Here is a 21,568-nt window from a genome sequence, read left to right as displayed (position 1 = left end):
TTTCTCATTGGCCGCGCTCCTCGCTAGCGCCGGGCGGGGGAAGCGCCCGGGAGACTGCGGGTGGTCACGTGACGGTTGCCCCTGCGCTCTCGCTGGTGGCTCTCCTGTGGGCTAGAGCGGCCGCGGGTAAGTCCGACTTCCGGCGGCGAGAACGGTGCTTCCGGGGCGGGCAGCCGGGCCGAAGGAGGTGGGTCTGACAGTTGGCGCCGCCGGGAGGGCGGGCGGCGCGAGTGGGCGCGGGCCCAGAGGGCCAGGTGAGGCGCGGGCCAGGGGTGGTGGATCTGGGTTGGATGCGGTGGAGACGAATGGCGCCCCGGGATTCCGGAGTCAGTCCTGGCGCCGCCGTGCGGCTCTGGACAAGCGATTTCTTTCTCTGAATCTCAGTTTCCTGCTCTGTAGAATGGGGGTCAGAATGTGACTATAGCATCCTCTTTATAGGTTGGAGTGAGAAGTCAGCTCGTGCTTGTCGGAGCCCTAGCTCAGCGCCTGGCACACTGCACACTTCTTTGCTCTACTATTATTGTTTGTATTGTTGATGATGTTTGTCTTTGATACGGAAGATCAGGGTGTGGGAGCGTGAAATTGGGAGCCAACAGATTTCAATTCAAGTCCTAAGCTACACTTTGTGGTAGCGGACTTGTGCCTTCCCTCATCTGAACCTCGTTTTCCTCGTCTGTAGGATGAAGGTTAATAATCCCTTCATCATATCATAGAGTTATTGTGAGCATGCTGATGAAATGTGCGTATAAAGTCCTCAGCATAGGGCCTGACGGTGTAGAGCAGGAGCTCAATAAATAGATCCGGACTATAATACTAACACTGGTCATAGCAGACACTCATTAGGTGTTTAGGTCCCTATAGTCAAAGCTATGGTTTTTTCAGTAGCCATTTATATGGATGTGACTGTTGGATCGTAAAGGAGGCTGAACGCTGAAGAATGATACCTTCCAGTTGTGGTGCTGGAGAAAACTCTTGAGAGTCCCTTGGACTGCAAGGAAATCAACCCTGAATATTCATTGGAAGGACTGATGCTAAAGCTGAAGCTCCAATACTTTGGCCACCTGATGTGAAGAGCCAATTCATTGAAAAAGACTCTGATGCTGGGAAAGGTTGAAGGCAAAAGGAGAAGAGGGCGGCAGAAGATGAGGTAGTTTGATAGCATCACCAACTCAATGCACTTGAATCTGAGCAAACTACAGGAGATAGTGAAGAACAGGGAAGCCTGGTGCACTGATGTCTGTGGGGTCGCAGAGAGTTGGACATGACTTAGTGACTAAACAATAACTACATAATGATTCCAGGAGTCATCGGTGTAGATGAGACTAGCAAGGAAGTAGAGAAGAGGAAGAAGCTCAGAGACTTCAGCTTTCCTTCACTTTTCCTTCGTGATAAGAAAGACTTCGAATCTGCAGCTAGGCAAATCAATATCCTGCCACTTACTATTTGTCATATTTTGCTGAATCCTGTAGTATTAGGCTTTCCTTTTTCTTTGAAACCACTGATTCATTTTTCTCCAGTCCATTTGAGAAGGAAAATTTGTATTGCTTTTCTAATGGAAAACTAGCTTTGCTTGGCTGTGAAAAGGAGAACTTAGCCTGAACTCCAGTGGAAGCAGATTGGTTTATTACATTGTAGATAGAAAAGGGAAGAATTGAAAAAGAAATGACTTCTATTTTTGTGATTCCATGCTGTCAGGTCTCATGGATCCTGTCAAGTTATACTCTGTATTCAGCTCACACTTGGCATATGATGGTCTTGGCTTAGTGATTGTCCTACCCTTTTCCTGACTCACTGAAGATGTACTTATTTTGTTTCATGCACATATACAAAACCTACTGAGCATCGTTCTAACAGCTTGGCATTTAGGAACTCTTAACCCCACTAAGCATTTTAAAAATAGATATGCCTATCCTTTTTTTTTTAAAATTTGAGTATAGTTGATGTACAATAACTCCTATCATTCTTATTTTACAGTTGAAGGAATTGCAATCCAGAAAGGTTAAACCACTTGCCTTAGAGTCAGGGTTAGGAAGTGGTAAGATCGAGCTTTGGAGGCAGGCCTTGTAAGGGCTGAGCATAGGGAGTCTGGTGCATGGTAATTACTTGAATTTTGGAGAGCTGTCATTTTTCTATTATTTTTAATGTTATATAATTTTCCCTGTTCAGAAAGTCAGCGTGGGAGATATGTTTTTAATGGTGGAGAGAGAAAATTGAGTCTAGCAGGGAATTCTGCAGCTGTAGTGGGGAGGATGCCACTATTGTTCAGTTGCTCAGTCGTGTCTGACTCTTTTGTGACCCCACAGACTGTAGCCTGCCAAGCTCCTCTGTCCATGGGATTTCCCAAGCAAGAATACTAGAGTGGGTTGCCATTTCCTCCTCCAGAGGATCTTCCAGACCCAGGGATCGAACCCAAGTCTCCTGCATTGCAGGCAGATTCTTTACCACTGAGCCACCAGGGAGGATACCAATACCTAAAGGCTTCTAGTAAGTATTTACTGAAACTTTGCTAAGACAGACCTCAGTGCCCAGCTCATAGTAACCCCTTGACCAGTGGACTGACTTGGGTTCACATCCTGGCCCCTCAGTTGCTTGCTGTGTGACCTCAGGCCTGCCACTGTCCCCTGTAACTTAGAGATTGTTTTTACTTTCTCCCGCAGGTGGTGGTGACGAGGCACTGAGGTGTGTTCATAAGCAATGCCAGGCACATGAACGCTCATCAGGAGCTGCTGCATGGGCACTGGAATCAGGGATAACTTGTTTTTGTTTTTGAATCCCAGTAAAGCTCTGGCTTGATGTGGCATTTGGCAAATGACTGCACCACAATGAGTCAGTTTTGGTTTTTTTTTCCATTGATTAACATGTGGCTAATGATAGTCCTCACTCATGAGGAGGTTGTGAGGCGTCAGCGTGATACCTGGCACCATTCCTGGTGCATACTTAGTGCTTGGTATGTGCAGTGTTGTTGTTTTGTCTGGCTAACTGAAGCTTCCTTCAGGCCTTGCTCTTTGAGAGATGCTGGTTGTGTTGTCCTTGTCCATGGTAATATCCTGAAGGGAAAGGGCATTTTAGGAGCCAAGTACGGGATCAAGTGATGCCTGTGGTCATGTTGCTCATTCTAGTTGAGGGTGGAGGAGAGAGCGTCACCCTGGGGACTTTGAGAAGACGTCACAAAGCAGGTGGCAGCCATGCAGAGTGATGGGGAGCTTGCTAGTAGGACAGGCGAAGCAAGCATGCAAGGCACAGGTGACATTCTGTGTGAAGAGTGGGTGGCCGACAAAGCCCTTGGGTGTTGGCAGGAAGGCTGGAGTGGGAGGCCTGGGGGACAAGAAGAGCCAGCACTTCTAGAGTACTTAGCATGCACCAGGCACTCTCAGGTGCTTTGTGCATAGAAACTCATCTAGCCCCACAGCAGTCCTCTGGGGTCAGTCATGTGTGTACCATCCTGGTGTACGGATGGGACACTGAGGCCCGCCTGGTGAAGTTGCTTGGCAAGGTCACACAGCTAGTAAGTGGTAGAACCAGATTTGAGCCCTGCAAGTCTGGTTCCAGAGTCCTTACTTTTTAAAATAATTTTATTTATTTATGTATTTTGGGTTTTTGCCGTGCTGGGTCTTTGTTGCTGCACAAGGCTTTTTCTAGTTGCGATGAGCAACTTTAGTTGTGGCACACGGGCTTCTCATTGTAGCGCCTTCTCTTGTTGTGGAGCACAGGGTCTAGGGCGCGTGGGCCCTGTAGTTGTGGTTTCTGGGCTCCAGAGCACAGGCTGAATAGTTGGAGTGCACGGCATTAGTTGTTCCGTGGCATGTGGGATCTTCCTGGATCAGGGGTCAAACCCATGTCTCCTGCATTGGCAGGCGGATTCTTTACTACTGAGCTACCAGGGAAGCACCCTCCGCCCGCCTTTTTTTTTCTGGCTGCGCAGGCTCTTCCTTATGGTGTGCAGGCCTCTCTAGTTGTGGCGCTCCGGTTTAGTTGCCCCGAAGCATGTGAGATCTTTGTTCCTCAACCAGGGATCAAGCCCACATCCCCTACTTTGGAAGGTGGAATCTTAACCACTAGATCACCAGGGACGTCCCCCCAAGAGTACCATCACTGAGGTACCATCAAAATAGTGGGTAGGAAGGGGCAGGTGGTCAGTGATGGTCCACTGAAAGGGGCTGGACAGTGGGCCTTCTGCACCCTGTAGGTGGTGGAGGGGTGGGGGACATGAGTCAGAACTGGGGGGTTGGCATGAGTGCAGGGGAGCGGCGTAGGGGGAGAGGGCAGGGACAGAAAGGAGGAGGACGGCCAGGGCAGGGCAGTGTGGGACACAGGGGGTCCTGGAGTCAGGTAGTGGCAGATCAGGTGAGGAGGTGAGTTCTTTTAGTTCTGTTTCAGCACTGCCGTTCACGAGCAGGAGAAGGTCTCCACTGGTGCTCATGTGTCATGTGTCTTTCTGGCACCCGCTGACCTTCCCCAAGTGAAAACTGGTTTTTTGTTTCTGCCCTGGGGCCCCTCCTGAGTGGAGCCCCACCTTCTTGTCCCTGGCTGCTGTCACTCACCTCCTCGCTCCCTCTATGGTCCCTGCAGGCTCCTGGCTGCCCCACGGACGTGCCGGATGGGCTTCTGGCTCAGGGCACTGAACTTGCTGTACCTTCTCCTGGAACCCTCTTCCTCTCTAAAACTGCATGGCTCACTTCTCCACCTCCTTCAGTTTTGTAAATGTCACTTTGGAGAGCTCCTCCTGGGGACTTCCCTAGCGGTCCAGTGGATAAGACTTTGCACTTCCACTGCCGGGGGCGTGGGTTCGATCCCTGGTCCGGAAACTAAGATCTTGCATGCTGCGTGGTGGGTCCAAAAAGTTTTTTCAAGAAACTAAAAAAAAAAAAAAAAAAAAAATAGAGCCCTTTCCTGACCACCTATTTAGAATTGTAAGCCCTCCCTTCCTGGGCCCTCCCTGTTTTCTCCATGACACTGAAGGCTTTCTGACACACGACTCTATCAGCTGGTTTGCTTGTTATTTTCTGTCTCTTAACCGTGTCACCACGTAGAGGCCAGGCTCCGGGTTTTTGTTCACTCTGTATTCCCGACCCCTAGAACAGTACCTCACACCCAGTTGGTTTTCAGGAGAGAGTTTTCGAATGAATGAATGGGTATTTATGGTTAAGGTCTTGGGCCAGGGAGGGTCTTTTTTCTGTCCCTCTCTTTTCCAGCCAAAAACTTGGGAGGTGTGTGGGGACGGAGCTGTGGACATTTGCTGTCCCTGGGCCTTGTCCCAGGCAGGAGTGATCTCTGCAGTGACAGCTCTGCCCCAGGCTGACTTCCTGCCAGCTGTCCAGGCTATTCCTGGGCTGTGAGCCCCCAGCCCAGGAACTCTCTTCTGGCAGGCAGACAGACAGGCAGCAAGAGACGGACAGACACTTAGCCGGTGGCGACTCATGAGTGCTCTCCCCTTGTCCTCTCTTTCAGGCTCCAGGGAGCAGCGTGAAGGCCTGGGAGACAATGGTCTCAGTGACTATGGGTGAGTCTTCTCTCAAGGGCCCCCCTCCCCGCTCCCCCTTTTTGAGGTGAGACCTTGGTGGGGGGGCCGGGTGGGGGAGGGAGGGCCGGTCACTGGCAGGAACAGCTGTGCTCTGAGGAACCTGGAGGCAGGGCCAGGCCTGCTCAGGGCTGACTGCCTCCTCTCTGATATCCTGGCCTCCTGACAACGTACTATGGCCATAAAGAACTCGGGTTCTGGAGTCCAGCAGGTCGCCCACATGACCTCTCAGAGCCTTGATTTTCTCACCTGTAAAATGAAGATCATAACATCCTGGGACGTTAAGTATTAAGGAGGTGATTACATGTAAAGTCTTGGGCCTAGTTCTCAGCAAATGTTAGCTGTTACTATTCTCATGAGCTTTATCAACATTCTCTTTAAACTTTGTACTTGGGGATTGTCAAAACATAGAGATTATTAGCCAGTCACTTTTAAATTTTTGGACGTTTGAACATATAGAGAAGTATGTAAAACACATTTGTGTGATCATGAGAGCAATTAGAAAGAAAACGTCTGAGTACATCCTTTTTGATTCCATTCACATAAAGCACAGGAGGGGACTTCCCTGGTGGTCCAGTGGTTAAGACTGCACTTTCAATTCAAGGAGCATGGGTTTGATCCCTGTTCAGGAATCTGAGATTCCCACATGCTGCACAACATGGTCAAAATAAAGTAATAAAACGCAGAAGCTGGCACAATCAGTCTATGCTGCTAGAAGGTTTTGATTGCCCTTGGGAGGCAGAGAGAAGTGACTCCCTAGGGAATGGGGGGGCCCGGGGAATGCTTATAGAATGTTGAAAATGTTTTACTTCTTGATCTGGGTACTGGTTACATGGGTGTGTTGGTTTATGAAACTCTATCGACTTGTGTGCACTTTTGTGAGTGTACATTATAGTTCAGTAAGAAAGGTTTTAAAAAAACCTCCACGAATCTAACCATCCAGGTCGGGAACTAGAATATTGCCTGCCCACCTCGAGGCTCCACCCCAGTCACACCACCTCCCTCCTTCAGATGGAATCTACCACGATCTTCTCTTTGTGATCATCTCTTCTTACCTTTCTTTATAGTTGTACCACTAATGAAAATGTTCCTACAGACTTGGTTTTGGATTTACATGAAGGAAATCCTGCTAGCTTTGTGTTCTTTGATATCTGGCAACTGTTCCTCGGCACAATGCTGGAGCGTCATCTCTGGTGCTGTGTGTAGCTGTAGCTCTTGCCTTTTCTTTTTTTTTTAAAGTTCTTATTGAATTTGTTACAATATTGCTTCTGTTTTAATGTTTTCTTTTTTTGGCTAGGAGGCATGTGGGAACCTAGCTCCCTGACCAAGGGTAGGTCTTGCATCCCCTGCAGTGGAAGGGGAAGTCTCAACCCCTGGACTGCCGGGGCAGTCCCTGTAGTTCTTGCTTTCCACTGCTCCGTAGTATTGACCGTGTGAGCGATCGATTGTCATTTCTTTGTCAGTGCTGCTGTCAGTGGATACTGTTTCTGGATTGTGAGACTCGCTGCTAGGAATATTCTAGTGCCTGTCTTCTGGTGTGACCAGCAAGCCACCCATTTGAGTCCCAGACATGCATTGTGGCCTATATTAACATTTCTGAAACGGGGGTGCATCTTACAGCTGGTGCTGATGACCATTTAACTGACAGCAGGTCTTCCTCCTTCATAGGACACAACATGATGATGAGGGCCGGACGCAGGGGCTCTCGCAGTTCCTGGACTTTGCGTCAGGCAGCTGGCTACCTCCAACCTGTGTGGTGTTTCCTTTCCCCCAATAACAGCTTAGTTGTGATACAGTTCACATTTCATACAACTCATTGGTTTGTTTTTTTTTCCCCTTTTTGGCTGCGCTGGGTCTTGTGGGTTTTCTCCAGTTGCTGCGAGTGGGGGCTGCTCTCTTGTTGCGGAGAACGGGCTCCAGGGCACACACCTTCAGTAGTTGCGGTTCACAGGCTCAGCAGTTGTGGTCCACGGGCTTCGGTGCTCCATGGCATGTGGAATCTTCCCAGGCCAGGGATCGAATAGGTGTCCCCTGCATTGACAGGCGGATTCTTAACCACTGGAACACTAGGGAAGTCCAGTGGTTTTTAAATTCTGTGTTTGTAGAGTTGTGCATCCATCACCGCACGCAATTTCAAAATATTTTCCTCACTCCCCCCAGTTCCCAAACACCCATTAGCAGTCACTCTCCCTTCCCCCCTGCTCTCCCGCTCCAGTCCCTGGCAGCTGCTCTTCTATTTTCTGTCCCTATAGACCGCCACAGATTTACCACTTCTGGACATTTCACATAAATGGAACTATTATGTGGTAGTTTTTGATACTTAGACAAAGCTGCCTGCTTTTGGCTAAAGGAACCCAGGCCCCCCCATGTCTTGACAGATGGAAAGTGCTTGTGCAAAGAAGAAAAAAGTCTGTCCTTTTCTCAGGGCTGGTAGAAGTCCTGGTAGAAGAAGGCTGTGAGCGCCTCACTTGCCACCAGCCTGGGGAGAGTGGCCTGTGCTGGCTGGGTGGGGGTCTCCTTGGGAGAGGATGTGCCTGAGACCCCCACCACCCCCCACGCAGCGTCTCATCCAGACTGTGTCACTTGCCCTGCTCTGAGCCTCAGTTGTCTTACCAGCAAAATGGGCATAGTAACACCAAATTACTCCTTTTTAAAAAATAGTGTGGAGTTTTGGATATACCATTATATACCATGAGAAAGACTTTAAAAAAAAATGTTGCTAATTAAGTTGTGGCACATCATCAATTGTGAGGGAAATCCTAGTTTCCGAGATACTAAAATGTGAGAAAAAAAATTCTACTTGGAACCAATGATCTTCTCTGACACCTGGCCTGAGCGGTCAGCATCATTTTGAAGAGGCCACCCAAGAGGCCAAGAATGAACTTCGGAAATAGTGAAGTTGCATGGATGGAGTCTGCCTTGTCTAGGCTCCATGTGCAGTGGTGGCGTCATCACCGTCACCGTCACCATCACGGCTGCCGTGGGGGAGGACATCCCCTGGGCCTTGTGCCATTTTGAGTCCTTTCGGTGCCCTTTTCCTTTAGTCTGCACGATGACCCAGGACGCCAGTGCTCTTGCTACTAGAGTGTCCATACCCTGAGGGAAGGGACTCTGGGCCCTGCAGTATTCCCAGTGCCTAGAGCAGGACCTGGTGTGTGTCAACTGCTCAGTACACGCTTGTGGAATGTCTGACCCCAGAGGAGACTGACCACCAAGCGCTACCTTCCCCTGAGTCCTTCTTCTGGAAGATGACCAAGCCAGGATTCAAACCCACACTCCAAAGCCTGTGCTCATGACCTCCTTTCTGAGGCCAGGCTGCTCCTGTGTGTGTGTGTGTTGTAGCGGAGATGCTTGCTGACACCCAGAGGCCAGCTGTGCAAACCTTCTTTCCACCCACCTGTGGATCCTGTCACCCTCTGGGCTTGCACTGCTGATGGAGACCTGGGTGGAGAATCCAGAGTCCTGATTGCCCACCCCCCACCCCGCCCCCAGTCACTGGCCAAGCCTGGGGGACAGTGGTCCCTGGTGGTCATGTTCCAGGCAGGGCAGAGTTGTGAGGAGAAGGGCAGTCCAGGAGCACAGGGGCTTGGGGAGTCTGCTTGTTAGCAGTGTGGCCAGCCTTTCCCTGCCTCGGTTTCCTGTCGGCCAAGTGGAGGTGTCAGTGCTGCTAATTTCACAGAGCTGGCAGGCCGGCTTAGTTCCGTCATCTACGTGGAGTGCTCAGGGCCTGGCATTTATAAGCATTTAATTTGTGGGAACTGCTGCTGTTGTGGTTTTGCTGCTGCTGTTCTCTAAGGAGAATCATGTAAATAACGAGCCCTGTCTACACCTCCACGCCCCCAGCCACTTCCGAGTGGATCCAGTTCTTTAAGGAAGCCGGCATTCCTCCAGGACCTGCTGTCAATTATGCTGTGATGTTTGTGGATAATAGGTAAGGCTGTTGAGGGGGCAGGGCTGACCTTGGGGAAAGGAAGGGAGTTAGAGAGCAGGCCGGCCCACCCTCCGCGACTCACTTGTGGCCCTTCCCTGCAGAATCCAGAAGAGCATGCTGCTGGACCTCAACAAGGAGATCATGAACGAGCTGGGAGTGACTGTGGTGGGCGACATCATTGCCATCCTCAAGCATGCCAAGGTGGTGCACCGCCAGGTGGGTGCTCTGCTCGATGCTTCTGTTTCTGGGTTTAGGGTGGGATGAAGGGGCGGTGGTAGAACCGACTGGAGGCTTGGATTCCACGGTTGGTTCTACTGCTTGCTGTGTGACATGGGGCACATTGCTTAACCTCTCTGAACCATACTTTCTCCACTTGTAGAATACACATAGGAAAACCTATTTTGCAGGGGGATTGTAAGTATTAAATTACATAAAGCCCTAACACAGTGTACACAGCAGAGCCTCGTTAAGGGCTCTCTGTATTATTATTATTATTACTACTCGTTTTTCCTTTCCTCATCATAGTTATTCTTACCATGACTCTTCTCTGTCCGCAAAACAGGAGCTTCCGAGGTGGGACGCAGTTGGTGACTTGGCCCACAACATGGTGCTTCTGTTCTTGGGCCTTCTGTTGACAGTGACCTTGGACTGTGATTTCACCTCCCCCAGTCCCTGAAACAGGCCTTTCACTCAGCCTTTCTGAATGGTGTCTCTGTGGCCGTCCCCCAGATAGTGTAAATGGCACCAAGGGCCAGGCCTGGAGTGAAGAGCTGCCTTAGCTATGATCATTAGCTCTTACCAGCTCTTGCCATGGCCTGCCAGTCCCTGTCTTCATCCTTTATACACATCACCAGCTTATTGACTCCTTCCTCCACTTGACCGAGAGGGAGGCCTGGTGCAGAGCTGTTCTCTCAAGCGCTCCACTTACCATGTGGCGGTCACTGGGATTTTTCTCATTAATTTTTAGAGGTTTTCTGCATTCCAGGGCCAGGCTTTCATCTGCCCATCATCCTGGACAGGACCCTGCAGCGAGGGCTTTCTCAAGCCAGGGATGCTGTCTGAGTTATCCCAGAGGTCACAGAGCAAAATGTGTTCTTTTCTTTAAACTTTTAAATTTGAGGCTGATTTTGGATTTGTAGAAAAGTTTCAACAGTAGTATACAAAGTTTCTGTATTTCTTTCACCCAACTTCCCCTAATATTTGTCAAAACTAAGAAAGAAACTTTACCATGCTATTATTGGGCTTCCCGGGTGGTACAGTTGACAAAGAACCCACCTGCCAGTGCAGGAGACGTGAGTTCGATCCCTGGGTCAGCAAGATCCCCTGGAGAAGGAAATAGCAACCCACTCCGGTGTTCTTGCCTGGAAGATTCCAAGGACAGAGGAACCTGGCGGGCTACAGTCCATGGGGTCGCAGAGGGTCAGAAATGACTGAGTGACAGCATATGCACCTGCTGTTTTTAACTAAGCTGTGGACTATCCGGGTTTCATCCGTTTTTCCACTAATGTCCTTTTTCTCCTCTGGGATACCACATGGCGTTTACTTCTTATGTCTCCTTAGTCTCTTTTGATTTGGGACAGTTTCCTAGCCTTCCCCAGCTTTAGATGACCGTCACGGTTGTGCAGAGTGCTGCTCAGGTGTCCTGCAGCTTGTCCCTCACTTTGGGCTTGTCTGGTGCTTTGTTAGAAGTTGGGCCTCCCAGGTGGTGCTCGTGGTAGAGAACCTGCCTGCCAATGCAGGAGACGAAAGAGACTTGGATTCAATCCCTGGGTCAGGAAGATCCCCGGGACAAGGGCATGGCAACTCGTTCCAGTATTCTTGCCTGGAGAATTCCCATGAAATTAGGACCCTGGTGGGCTACAGTCCATGGGGTCACAAAGAGTCAGACATGACTAAAGCGACTTAAAACTTGTAAGTAGGAGTGAAATGTTTTGAAATCTCTTCTCTAACAGCTCAGGCTCTGATCCCCCCAAGTTTTACTCGGGGGGTCCCCTTCTCCTCCACCTCACGTCCCATCCCCGTGGCAACCCCAGGCCCTGCTTTCTTCACAGGACATGTGCAAAGCTGCCACTGAGTCGGTGCCCTGCGGCCCCAGCCCCCTCCCAGGCGAGGTTCGTCGAGGTGCCTCTAGCGGTGAGTCCTGTCTGTTCAGGCCTCTTTCCTCCATTCCCACACTCTGTAGTGAAGGGGACACACCTGGACTTGGCAGAGGTGGAAGCAAAGCCATCCGAGGCTCTCTTCTCTTAGGGAAAGTAAATGGGGTAGTGAGTGACTGTGCATACGATCCATTTTCGTTCGTGGTCATTCCATTCTGCAAGGCCACTGGGAGCATTGAGTCAGTGACTACTGAGTCACTGCTCCCAGAGAAATGTGGGGTCAGGTTCCTGTAAGCTTCTGGTCACAACATCTTCATCATCTGACCAATGTACAACCTTATTTTATGTGTGTTTCTGTTTTAAATCACCTTCTTTAATATATATTGTTGATGCATTGACAGTGAACTCACAGCCCACAGCACTAAAACTCATGCCCGAATGAAGCTTATCCAACACACATATTTTTTCCGTAAAGCACATCCCAGCCTTCTTGAACTTAGCACACTACACAGCATCTTATCACCAGGCTGGGGGGCCGTTTGAACAGCAGGGTCACTGACAAAAACACACAGATGTGACAATAGCACTGAGGAGACCGTAAACAGATGGTAAACTTGTTTACCATGTGAGAGCTACGGCAGGGAGGCAGAGCATCACCTTGTTTGACCTCAGTTGGGAACGTGCATTAGGCAACTCAGGTTTTTTGCCTCCCTGTGCCTGTCTGTAAATGACCACAGAGCCCCACAAGTATTGGTTTTGAGGTTGAATAAATTTGTAAATCTGCCAATTTATAAATAAAGATTCTGAATGGTAAGAATCATATGTATTTATACTTCTGATTTTTAGCAGTGTGACACTTGAAAAATTTGACATACATGCATACATATTGATTAGCCTTTGCTGCTTTACAGGCTTCCTCCAAACTGATATAAACACGCATTTAAAAAAAAAAATTTATTTCAAAGTAGTTGATTTCTTTGCAGAGTAAGAGGTCACCTTTTGCAAAATTTATTTTATTTTTAACACTTTTGCATTTTAGTACTTCAAATCATACTTGTGCACTTATTGATAATGAGGAGCTGATCTTCTGACCCAAGGTTTTTAAAAAATTTTTGTTGAAATATACTTGATTTACAATGTTGTGTTAGTTTCAGGTATGCAGCAAAGTAATTCATTTAAGTTACACACACATGCACACATACACTCACCCACCCACCCTTAGTTCCCTGACAAGGGATCAAACCCATGACCCCTACAGTGGAAGCCATTCTTAACCACTGGACCACTAGGAAAGTCCTGGTTTAGGGGAATTGATGTTAAACGGACTATGTAGCTTTGGTGTATTTTTTTGTATACTGTAGTTATAGTTAAAAACAACCAAGCAATAGGAAATTATAATCTTGTGTTGAGGGTCATCATGGAGGATTTCAGGAGGCTTTAAGAGGTAGCACATTGCAGGAAGAGAGAACTTTTGAGGGGGTTAGGTAGGACAAAGTAGGAAAGTCTGAAAGCCATTGTGGGGGGTATTCCTAGGCCTACTGAGCAAGCAGTGGTAGCATGAAGACACCCCCCCCTGCCCCCTCCCTTGCAGGGCTCCCCCAGGAGCTCAGGAAACCCACCCCTGAAGCTAGCAGCAGCTGCTCCTGGAGATGTGACCCCTCTTCTTCCCAGGCTAGAGCTGGCCCTCCAGTCTGCTCTCTGTAGCCCATCTTGCAACCTGGAACACCCCTTCTCCTGCTCCACAGGAGACAAGGGGTGCCCGAGACTGCTCCCCACCTCAGAGGGAGGTCACCTTTTTTCTTGTCCCAGCCCAACTGGAGCCACACTCATATTGCCCAGGGCCCCTGCTAAGTGACCCTCCTCTCAGAGTCCCCCCAGTTTCCTCATCTTTAAAGTTGGTTTGCAGCAGAGCCTGCCTGCTAGGGTTGTTGGGAGGTTCGGTGACCCTGTTCATCTTTTCAGTAGATATTTATTATTGAAGACATGTGAAGCACTGGGGACACAGCAACGCCAGTGTCTCCTCCCGAGGCTTACAGGCTCATGGGAGAGTCTGCCAGTAGACAGATAAATGTACTTGAATGTCCAGCAGTAATGGGCTTCCCTGGTGGCTCAGCGGGTAAAGAACCCTCCTGCAATGCAGGAGACACGGGTTCAATCCCTGGGTTGGGGAGATCCCCTGGAGGAGGACATGGCTTCCCACTCCAATATTCTTGCCTGGAGAGTCCCATGGACTGAGGAGCCTGGCAGGCTATTGTCCATAGCATCGCAGAGTCGGACACAGCTGAAGTGACTGAGCATGCGCGCACATCCAGCAGTAATGCGGACTATGAAGAAAAAGAATCGTGTAGGCTACAAGTGGTGGCGGTTGAGAGAGCGGTCAGGGAAGTTTCCTCTGAGGAGTCTGAGTCTGAGAGGAGATATGAATGAAGGGACAATGAATGGACAGAGTACCGTTGGTACTGGGGGAGCTGTGAGCCAGCCAGACAGCAGCCAGACAGAGAGCAGGCACCCCGAGAAGGTGTGTGCTTTCTGGAGGAGGAAGGTCCTGGAGGAAAGCAAGGCTGCAGGGGAGGTGGGGGGAGAACTCAGCACAGGGCTGGGTGACCGATGGGTGAAGCTTGCTTGGAACTCATCTGGTCTGGGCTGCAAGAAAGGCCCCCCTTGGGCTGGACTAGTCCCTGGAAGACAGGCCCTCCCCAGACCTCCCCGTCTTGACAGTACAGCCCGTTCAGTCCCGAGGTGGCCTTCCCCATCCTGCCCCGCCTTCCCGGGACCCCGTCTCACTGGACTCTCCTCTTTCCTCCCCTTGCCAGCCGCCTCCCGAATGATCACCAACAGCCTGAACCGAGACTCTCCACCCGGCACTCCCCCCAGGCGGCCGGACACCAGCACCTCCAAGATCTCTGTCACCGTGTCCAACAAGATGGCAGCGAAGAGTGCCAAGGCTGCCGGTGAGGAGACGCGGGCAGGGGGCGGGAGGAGCTGGAGGCCACTGCGGGTTGGCAGACGGCATCAGGGGGATGTGTTCCTTGACGCTGCAAAGTGCTGTGCGGGCCATGGGGTTATCCAGTGTTCAGACTCGGTCAGGTCACGGCCCCGCTGGGGGCCTCACCTTCCACGTCTGTCGCAGGGGGCTGGCGTTACCCTCCTCTGCAGACGGTTGGAAGCACTTGAGATGGTGTCTGTGAGCATCATGCACCCATTGCAGTCCTCACGCAGGGGCCAGTTCAGTCTGTGTCATTTTTATTTTATTGTGGTGAGAACACTTAACATGAGATCTACCTACTTCATGAAACTTTAAGTGTACAGTACAGTGTTGTTGACTATGGGTGGTTCAGTCTTTTTTAACAGATGGTCACTGAGCCCCGCATTGGTGCCCGGCCCTGTGCTTGATGCCTGGGGTCAAAGGTAAAGAAGCTATCTTTCCTCTTAGCCACCAGAGGGATCCTTTAAAACTTTTCATCTGATCCTTTCCCACCCTTGTCTAGAACTCTCCAGGGCTTCCCGTTGTTGCATTAGTAAAGTCATCTTCCCACATATCCTTACTGGGCCCTGTGGGTTCAGGTCTTGCCTGCTGCCTCCGTTCCCCTCCAGGCTCCTTCCCATCGTGGGGCCTTGGCCCCAACATTCCCTTCTCCGAGGGTGCTCTTCCTCCATGGACTCTTTTATCCTTGGCCGCTGCTCTTCCAGGTCTCAGCTTGTGACCTGGAAATGGGGCACTGGCCTTTGGGCTTCCAAGCCCGCCTCTGTCTGTCATGCGCTTCTGCCTTTATTGAGTCCACCCCCACAGCCCAGTGATCTTGGCCCACGTGGAAAGCAAGGCCCAGGGAGGCAGTGTGGCTATTCTGGCGCCCAGCCCCATCACGTCCGTCCACCTCCATCACAGGTGCTCCCTTTCGGCCACGTGTGTCTGGAAGTGCCTCCTCCTCCTTCTGACCATTCGGTCTGTGGGCCATGAGTGAGAAAGTTAAGATTCATTTCTAAAGTAGTGAAAAGATGAGGGGCCTGGGATGGATGGTTCTCTACCCCTCAGCACAGTGGAGGAAATTCAGTTTATTTTTGTAAGTTGAGGTATAATTTACTTTTGTACAATGCACATGTTGTAAGTATATAGCTTGAATGATTTTTAACAAGTGATCATACCTGTGAAGCCATTACCTTGATGGCCTGTCCACCACCAGCAGTTTCCCATCTGAGGGTATTCTGGCTGGCCTGGGAGGTGAGCCTTCTGGGGCAGGGTCAGAGCTACAGAGAGCCCATGAGGCCAGCCACAGCCTTCTGCAACTCCACTGGGCCCAGACCCCTGACTTTCTCGATGGTTCAGTCAGTGACCATGGGGAAGGTTGGGAAGAGGGGATTTTGGTCATGGGAACACATGGAGCTAAAGGCCACATGTGTGCCCTTTGCAGGGCGTCCAGCCCCCCACCCCGAGTAGACATTCCCTCCCAGATGATGCTCAACACCACCCCCTCCCCCAGCAGCCCTGGCACGCCGAGAGGAGGAGAGCCTGAGTGTTCCCACCAAGCGGCGCCGGGTCACCGCCGAGATGGAGGGGAAGTACATTATCAACATGCCCAAAGGCACCACCCCCCGGACCCGGAAGATCCTGGAGCAGCAGCAGGCAGCGAAAGGTACCGGCTGGGGAGGGGCAGAGACTGTTTCCCTTTTGCTGCGTCTTGCAGGGTTGGTCATGTTCTATAGGCGTTGGCCCAGAAGCAGGCTCTGATGGGGATCCAGGGGGCCTTGGACCAAGGAGACAGCAATGGTGACCATAGTAGATAGGATCTATCTACCTCTGCCCTCTTGTCCTGCAGTTAGCATAGTAGGGCTCCTCGGTGCCTTAGCTGGCGTCTCTTCCCCGGGGGACAGTGGCACGGATCCAGGGCTGGCCTGCCTGCTAAGTGAGTGACCGTGTCTGGCTAAGGACAGTGCCCCAAACAGTAGGAACCATCGTGATGAGCCAGCGGGGTCAGGTTGAGATTCAGTCCAGAGCTGGAGTTTATCTGGTGGTATGAAGATGCTCTTCTTTACAGCGTTCCTTTTGTGCTCAACTGTGTCTGACTCCTTGCAACCCCACGGACTGTGGCCCACCAGGCTCCTCTGTCCATGAAATTTTCCAGGCAAGAATACTGGAGCTGATTGCCATTTCCTTCTCCGGGGAGCTTCCCGACCCAGGGATTGAACCCTTATGTCTTATGTCTCCTATATCGGCAGGTGGATTTTTACTCCTGCTGAAGCCCTGCATTCTTTGAGAACATTGTGCGTGTTCTCATGGGAAAACATTCAGTGGATGCAGAAGCAGTAAATACAAATCCAGCTCCTGTATCCCACACGTACTGTGAACCTTTCCAGAGCAGCATCTGTGAACTTAAGTGCATCTGTTTGTGTGTTTACATACATCTTGGGTTTTTTTTTTATTTTTACGCACAAACAGTCTCACCCTGTATGTACTGTTGTATACGGTTTTACTGAGCTCTTTTCACATTGGTGCGTGTGGATCTGCTTCATTCTTTCTAATGCCTGTTCAGTGTTTCCATAGTACCTCTGTATTGTAATCTAGCAAACATTCTGTTGATGGCTCTTCAAACTGTTATCTAGGGAGGGTATTACCATTCATCAGATTCTCTTAGAGGCCCAAGGCCCCCAAAAGAGGGGACAGAAGCAGTAGGGCTTTAGAACTCTGCCCGCACATACAGTTCAAGAATTGGTACCAAGGGGTAAGGACTGGAAGTGTCCATTTTAATTGATCCTTCTCACATTTGACATTGACCAGAAGTGTGGGGGTTAAGGTCAATGTTAGCAGACAACATAGGCATAAAACCTGACTCGGTCCAGCGTGTGCCTGCTTGGACCAGAGCTGCCTGGGGCCTGGGCTGGCCGTGATGACCCCTGCCCATCTGCTCGGTGCTCAGCCGGGTGTAGGCCTGCAGGGCCCACCCCCAGGCGTTGGCTAATGACCTCACTTCCCTCCCAGGTCTCCACAGGACATCTGTGTTTGACCGCCTCGGCGCTGAGACCAAGGCAGACACCACAACGGGGAATAAAGTGAGTGGGGAGTGGGCGAGCCCCTGGGCGCTCTCAAAGCTTTGTCTTCCCTGAGTGTCATTCCTGGCACTTCCTGCATACACCTCACCCTGTCTCATGTACCTTTACAGTCCGGTGCCCTTGTCTGTACTCCTGTCTGTCTGCTACCCCGATCTCTCTCCCGATTTCTAGCCCCAGGGCTCTGGCGGACCCTTGGACAGTGCCCTGGGACCCCTCCCACCACCATGTCCCCTAACTGGCCTCCAATCTTCCTCCAAAGTACATCCTCCTCTTGTCTCGGGGGCTCCATGCCCCACTTCCAGGCAGTCTTGAGTCTGAGGGCACCACCTGTCTCCTGTCTGCTGCCTCGTCCCGTCGGGATGGGCAGCGGCCTCTTAGCTGGTGTCTGTGCAGCTCCGGAGAAAGCCCTCCAGTGCCTCCCCCATAGCAGCAGTGCCTACAACCCACAGGAAAGGCCCCTTCTGCCCTCCTCGCCCACTGTAAACCCTTCAGAGGCTTTTCACTAGCCCAGGATGCAGCCTGATCTTCTTGCCTCCACTTGCAGTCCCGCAGGCTCCAGGCTCGGCATGCAGTTAGGATATGCAGCCTGAGCCCGTCGCCTGGCCTGAATCCTGCTCTGCCATTGTCTGGCTTCGTGGCCGTGACCATTTCACCTCAGTTTCCTCCTCTGTATAGTTCCTGCCTCACAGGGTGGTCATGAGGACTCATGAGGTATACCTGTGTGGCGGGGTCTGTCTGGTGCCTGGTTGGCATCTATTTTTTTTTTGGCCACACTGAGCGGCACATGGAACTTTCCCTACCAGGGCTCGAACCAACACCCTCGGCAGTGGAAGCACAGTCTTAACTGCTGGACCACCTGGGAAGTCCCTGGTGAGCGTCTTGAAATGGCACCTAAGATTCACGCTGGTCAAGTTTGCCAGCTGCCTTTTCTTCCTACTCACCAGGGCTCACCCACTCTTGGCTTTTTTCTCATTTCCTAAATCTTATCGTGAGCGTGATTGTAATGCTCCGGATCACCTGGCTTAAAGATGCCGCCATGGAAAGAGCTGAGCACATAGCAAGTACCCCATAAATATGATTCTTACTCGTGCCTGGGGACTTTGATGGCACGCTGCTTAAACACTGAAGCCTCAGAGAAAGCGTCCCTGAACTCAGCGAGGAGACGAGGCTTCCCTGTCCGCAGCTCTCCACTGCCCTCCGCCCTCCCAAGCACACAGTCCTGTCGTCACTGGAGAATTACTCATGTGAAATCCGATGCTGGCTCTGTCTTCCCCGCTGGACTGTAAGCCCCCTGTGAGTGAGGCAGGGCCCGTCTCACTGAGTCACCAGCACTGCCCAATACAGGGCCAGGTATTGAGTTGGGACTCAGAGATTATTTGTGGGGTGATTGACCAAATTCGCCTTTTCTCTGTCGGTCCTCTGTAGACCTTCGCAGGCAGGTTTCCCTTTCACCTCCCCTCTCCCTCCTGCTCTTTATTTGACTCACGTCCACTCAGCTCTCAGATCTCATCCTAGGTTTCCCTTCCCCAGGGTGCCTTCCCCTCACTTCGGCAGGGAGGGGTCTCCTCCGGGCTCCCCCCGTTCCCTGGACTGGGTCTCTCCTGGCTCTCATCACTCTCGAGTGTGTCAGTGAGGGGTGCGCTTCCCAACCGCGAGCCCCACGAGGCCCGGCACGGGTGAGGCAGCTCCGTGGTTACAGGTTGAGTGGCTCGATGGCTCAGCTGCCCTGTCTGTGACCCCCACAGCCCACCGGAGTCTTCAGCCGCCTGGGGGCCACCCCCGAGACAGACGAGGACCTGGCCTGGGACAGTGACAACGACAGCAGCAGCAGCTCTGTCCTACAGTACGCCGGGGTCCTGAAGAAGCTGGGCCGCGCCCCCGCCAAGGCCAGCCCGCAGCCCGCACTGCCTGTCAAAGCCAAGGCCACGAGCTCGGCGCCGGCCGCTGCCGCCCCCACGCTGCGGCGCCTGGCCCTCTCCTCGCGCCCGGCGCCCGAGAGGAAGCCGGAGGCCCTGTCCAAAGTCAGCATCATCCAGAGACTGGGCAAGCCCGCCCTCGTGCCCGAGGCCCAGGACAGCCAGGTCACCAGCACCAAGAGTAAGTCCTCCGCTGAGGTCAAGGTCACCATTAAGAGGACTCTGGTGGGGCCCCGGGGGAGCAGCTCCAGCGAGGGCCTGGGTGCCCAGATGGACCACGCGGGCACCGTGAGCGTATTCAAAAGACTGGGCCGGAGGACCTTCTAGCCCAAGGGCGGGGCGCAGGCCCCTCTCCTGACTCCCGGCTCCGTCAGTCTTCAGCGAGGGCGCGTCACCCCTCCCCGCCGGCTTCCGGACGACTAGTCGCCCTCAGGTGTTCTGCCGGCCTGAGCTTTCCGGGGAGCCACCTGGGTGTTCTGAGTCCGAAGGGTCGCTGTGGCCCGGCCTTGCCGCTCTGGGACTTCCCTTCTCTCCCGTCCTCTGTTCTCTCCTCTTGACTGTGGCCTTGGCAGGACCTCCCCCTTTTACCTCTCCCAGTGCCAAGGACCCTTCTCCTCCCTCCATGCCCTTCCTCTCTCCCAGCAGCATCTGCTGCCTCAAACCCCCGTTCTGGGGCCTCCCTGTCCCCCAGAGTGGGTGCACCCCGAGGGGCCTCTGTATCCCCCACCCGTGACTTCCTTGCCCGCCTGCCTCTGCCCGCCCCCCACTGCTTTGCGCTCCCCCGCTCTCTCCCGATCTTCACTCTGTTCATTTCTTTTCTGTTTTCTGTCCCCGTGGCAAGGCCCGACTGTCCGCTGCGTCCTGCCTGACCCTCCTGCACCTCCGGCCTCCCAGCGGCGCCCTCGTCGGCGGTGGCGTCGAGCCAGTAGAGACTGTTAGCTGCCCTCACTCCCAGGCTGGAGGGACCTCCCCAGACCCTGGGCTGCGGCCAGGGCACCCGTCCGGGCCTCTTTTCTCCCTAAAAGTCTGTGGCGGGTGGTGGGTAAGGGGCACTGAGATGGGAAGCCAACACCGAGAGAAGAAAACAGCTATTTTAATATATTTTTGTGACTTTCAGACTGTTTCCCTCCCCTCCTTCAGGGTGAGTTGCAGGATTGTTTTTTACACTAGGCACAGGGTAGGCTTGGCGCCCGTGGAGAGTTGGGCCAGCTCCTTCACACCTGTAGGCCGTGATTTTGCTGCCAGCTCTGGGGTGAAGGGAGTAACAGTCATGGTCATCATCCACTTGGGCCACCTCCTCCTCCTCTGGGCAACCCGCAGGGGTTCTGTCCGTCTGCCTTCCTCTTTATAGGTTTCCCCCGTTTCTGCCAATCTGCCTGTGAATGGTTTTCCAGATCACAGCTCCACGGTGAGGCTGTGGGTGCCTGTGGACTGGGTTGTTCACCCACTCACTGCTGCGTGGCACCTGCTGTCTGCCAGGCCCACTCTAGGGGCTGGGGCTCCATCCATGAGCCAGACAGACCTGTCCCTGTCTGCATGGCTGACCTCGCCAGCCACAGAGGCAAGCGGTAAAGTGATCACGCTGCTCAGAGTCGGAAGGAAGGATGAGCGCCCGTGATCAGGGTCTCTAGATGTTTGGGGTAAGAAAGCCTTTCAGAGGAGGTGACCTGTAGGGTGGTTTACGTGAAGTTCAGGAGCAGAGTGCTCAGGCAGGGTAAACAGGCAAGGCCAGGCCCTGAGGTGGGACCGGGGGGACACGGAGGAGACCAGCGTGGCTGGTGACCGAGTGAGTGAGTGATGGGCCTAAGGAATTTGAACCACTCCCTTCCCGAGAGCGTTGAGTTTGGGAGGGTTTGAGGCAAACAAGTGGTGATCTGAGTTGCCTTGTGTGAAGGTTGCTGGGGCCACTGTGAGAAGTTGTCGGGAGGGTGGGATGGAGGCAGGGAGGCAGCCTGGGGGGGGAGTGGTGGGCTGGGGAGGGGAGGCAGGGGTGGACTTTGGGGTGCCTAGAGAGGGGCAGCAGGATTCTTCCTGCAGGTGGGTTGGAATTTGGGAAAAGACA

The 21,568-nt window shown here is 52.3% G+C and overlaps 1 protein-coding gene across 9 annotated transcripts; it reads left to right on the top strand.

Moving 5' to 3' along the window:
* Positions 1-168: 168 nt before the first annotated feature.
* Positions 169-20,622, top strand: C2H19orf47 (chromosome 2 C19orf47 homolog). Of its 9 annotated transcripts, XM_065926113.1 has the most exons (11): positions 169-254; positions 2,304-2,484; positions 2,658-2,679; positions 5,449-5,500; positions 9,362-9,449; positions 9,551-9,665; positions 11,501-11,582; positions 14,359-14,496; positions 16,024-16,176; positions 17,520-17,590; positions 19,336-20,622. In XM_065926113.1, the coding sequence occupies exons 4-11, from the start codon at positions 5,482-5,484 to the stop codon at positions 19,831-19,833; spliced, it is 1,164 nt and encodes a 387-aa protein (XP_065782185.1). In that variant the 5' UTR covers positions 169-254; positions 2,304-2,484; positions 2,658-2,679; positions 5,449-5,481; the 3' UTR covers positions 19,834-20,622. The 9 variants fall into 9 exon arrangements, with proteins under 9 accessions (XP_065782185.1, XP_065782183.1, XP_065782189.1 ...); XM_065926111.1 differs by lacking the exon at positions 2,658-2,679; XM_065926117.1 differs by lacking the exons at positions 2,304-2,484; positions 2,658-2,679 and having other exon boundaries at positions 177-254; positions 16,027-16,176; positions 19,336-19,687; positions 20,348-20,622.
* Positions 20,623-21,568: the final 946 nt, after the last annotated feature.

Source organism: Muntiacus reevesi, chromosome 2, assembly GCF_963930625.1.
Source record: "Muntiacus reevesi chromosome 2, mMunRee1.1, whole genome shotgun sequence".
NCBI classification, from domain to species: Eukaryota; Metazoa; Chordata; class Mammalia; order Artiodactyla; family Cervidae; genus Muntiacus; species Muntiacus reevesi.
This window is presented reverse-complemented; position numbering and strand designations above follow the sequence as displayed.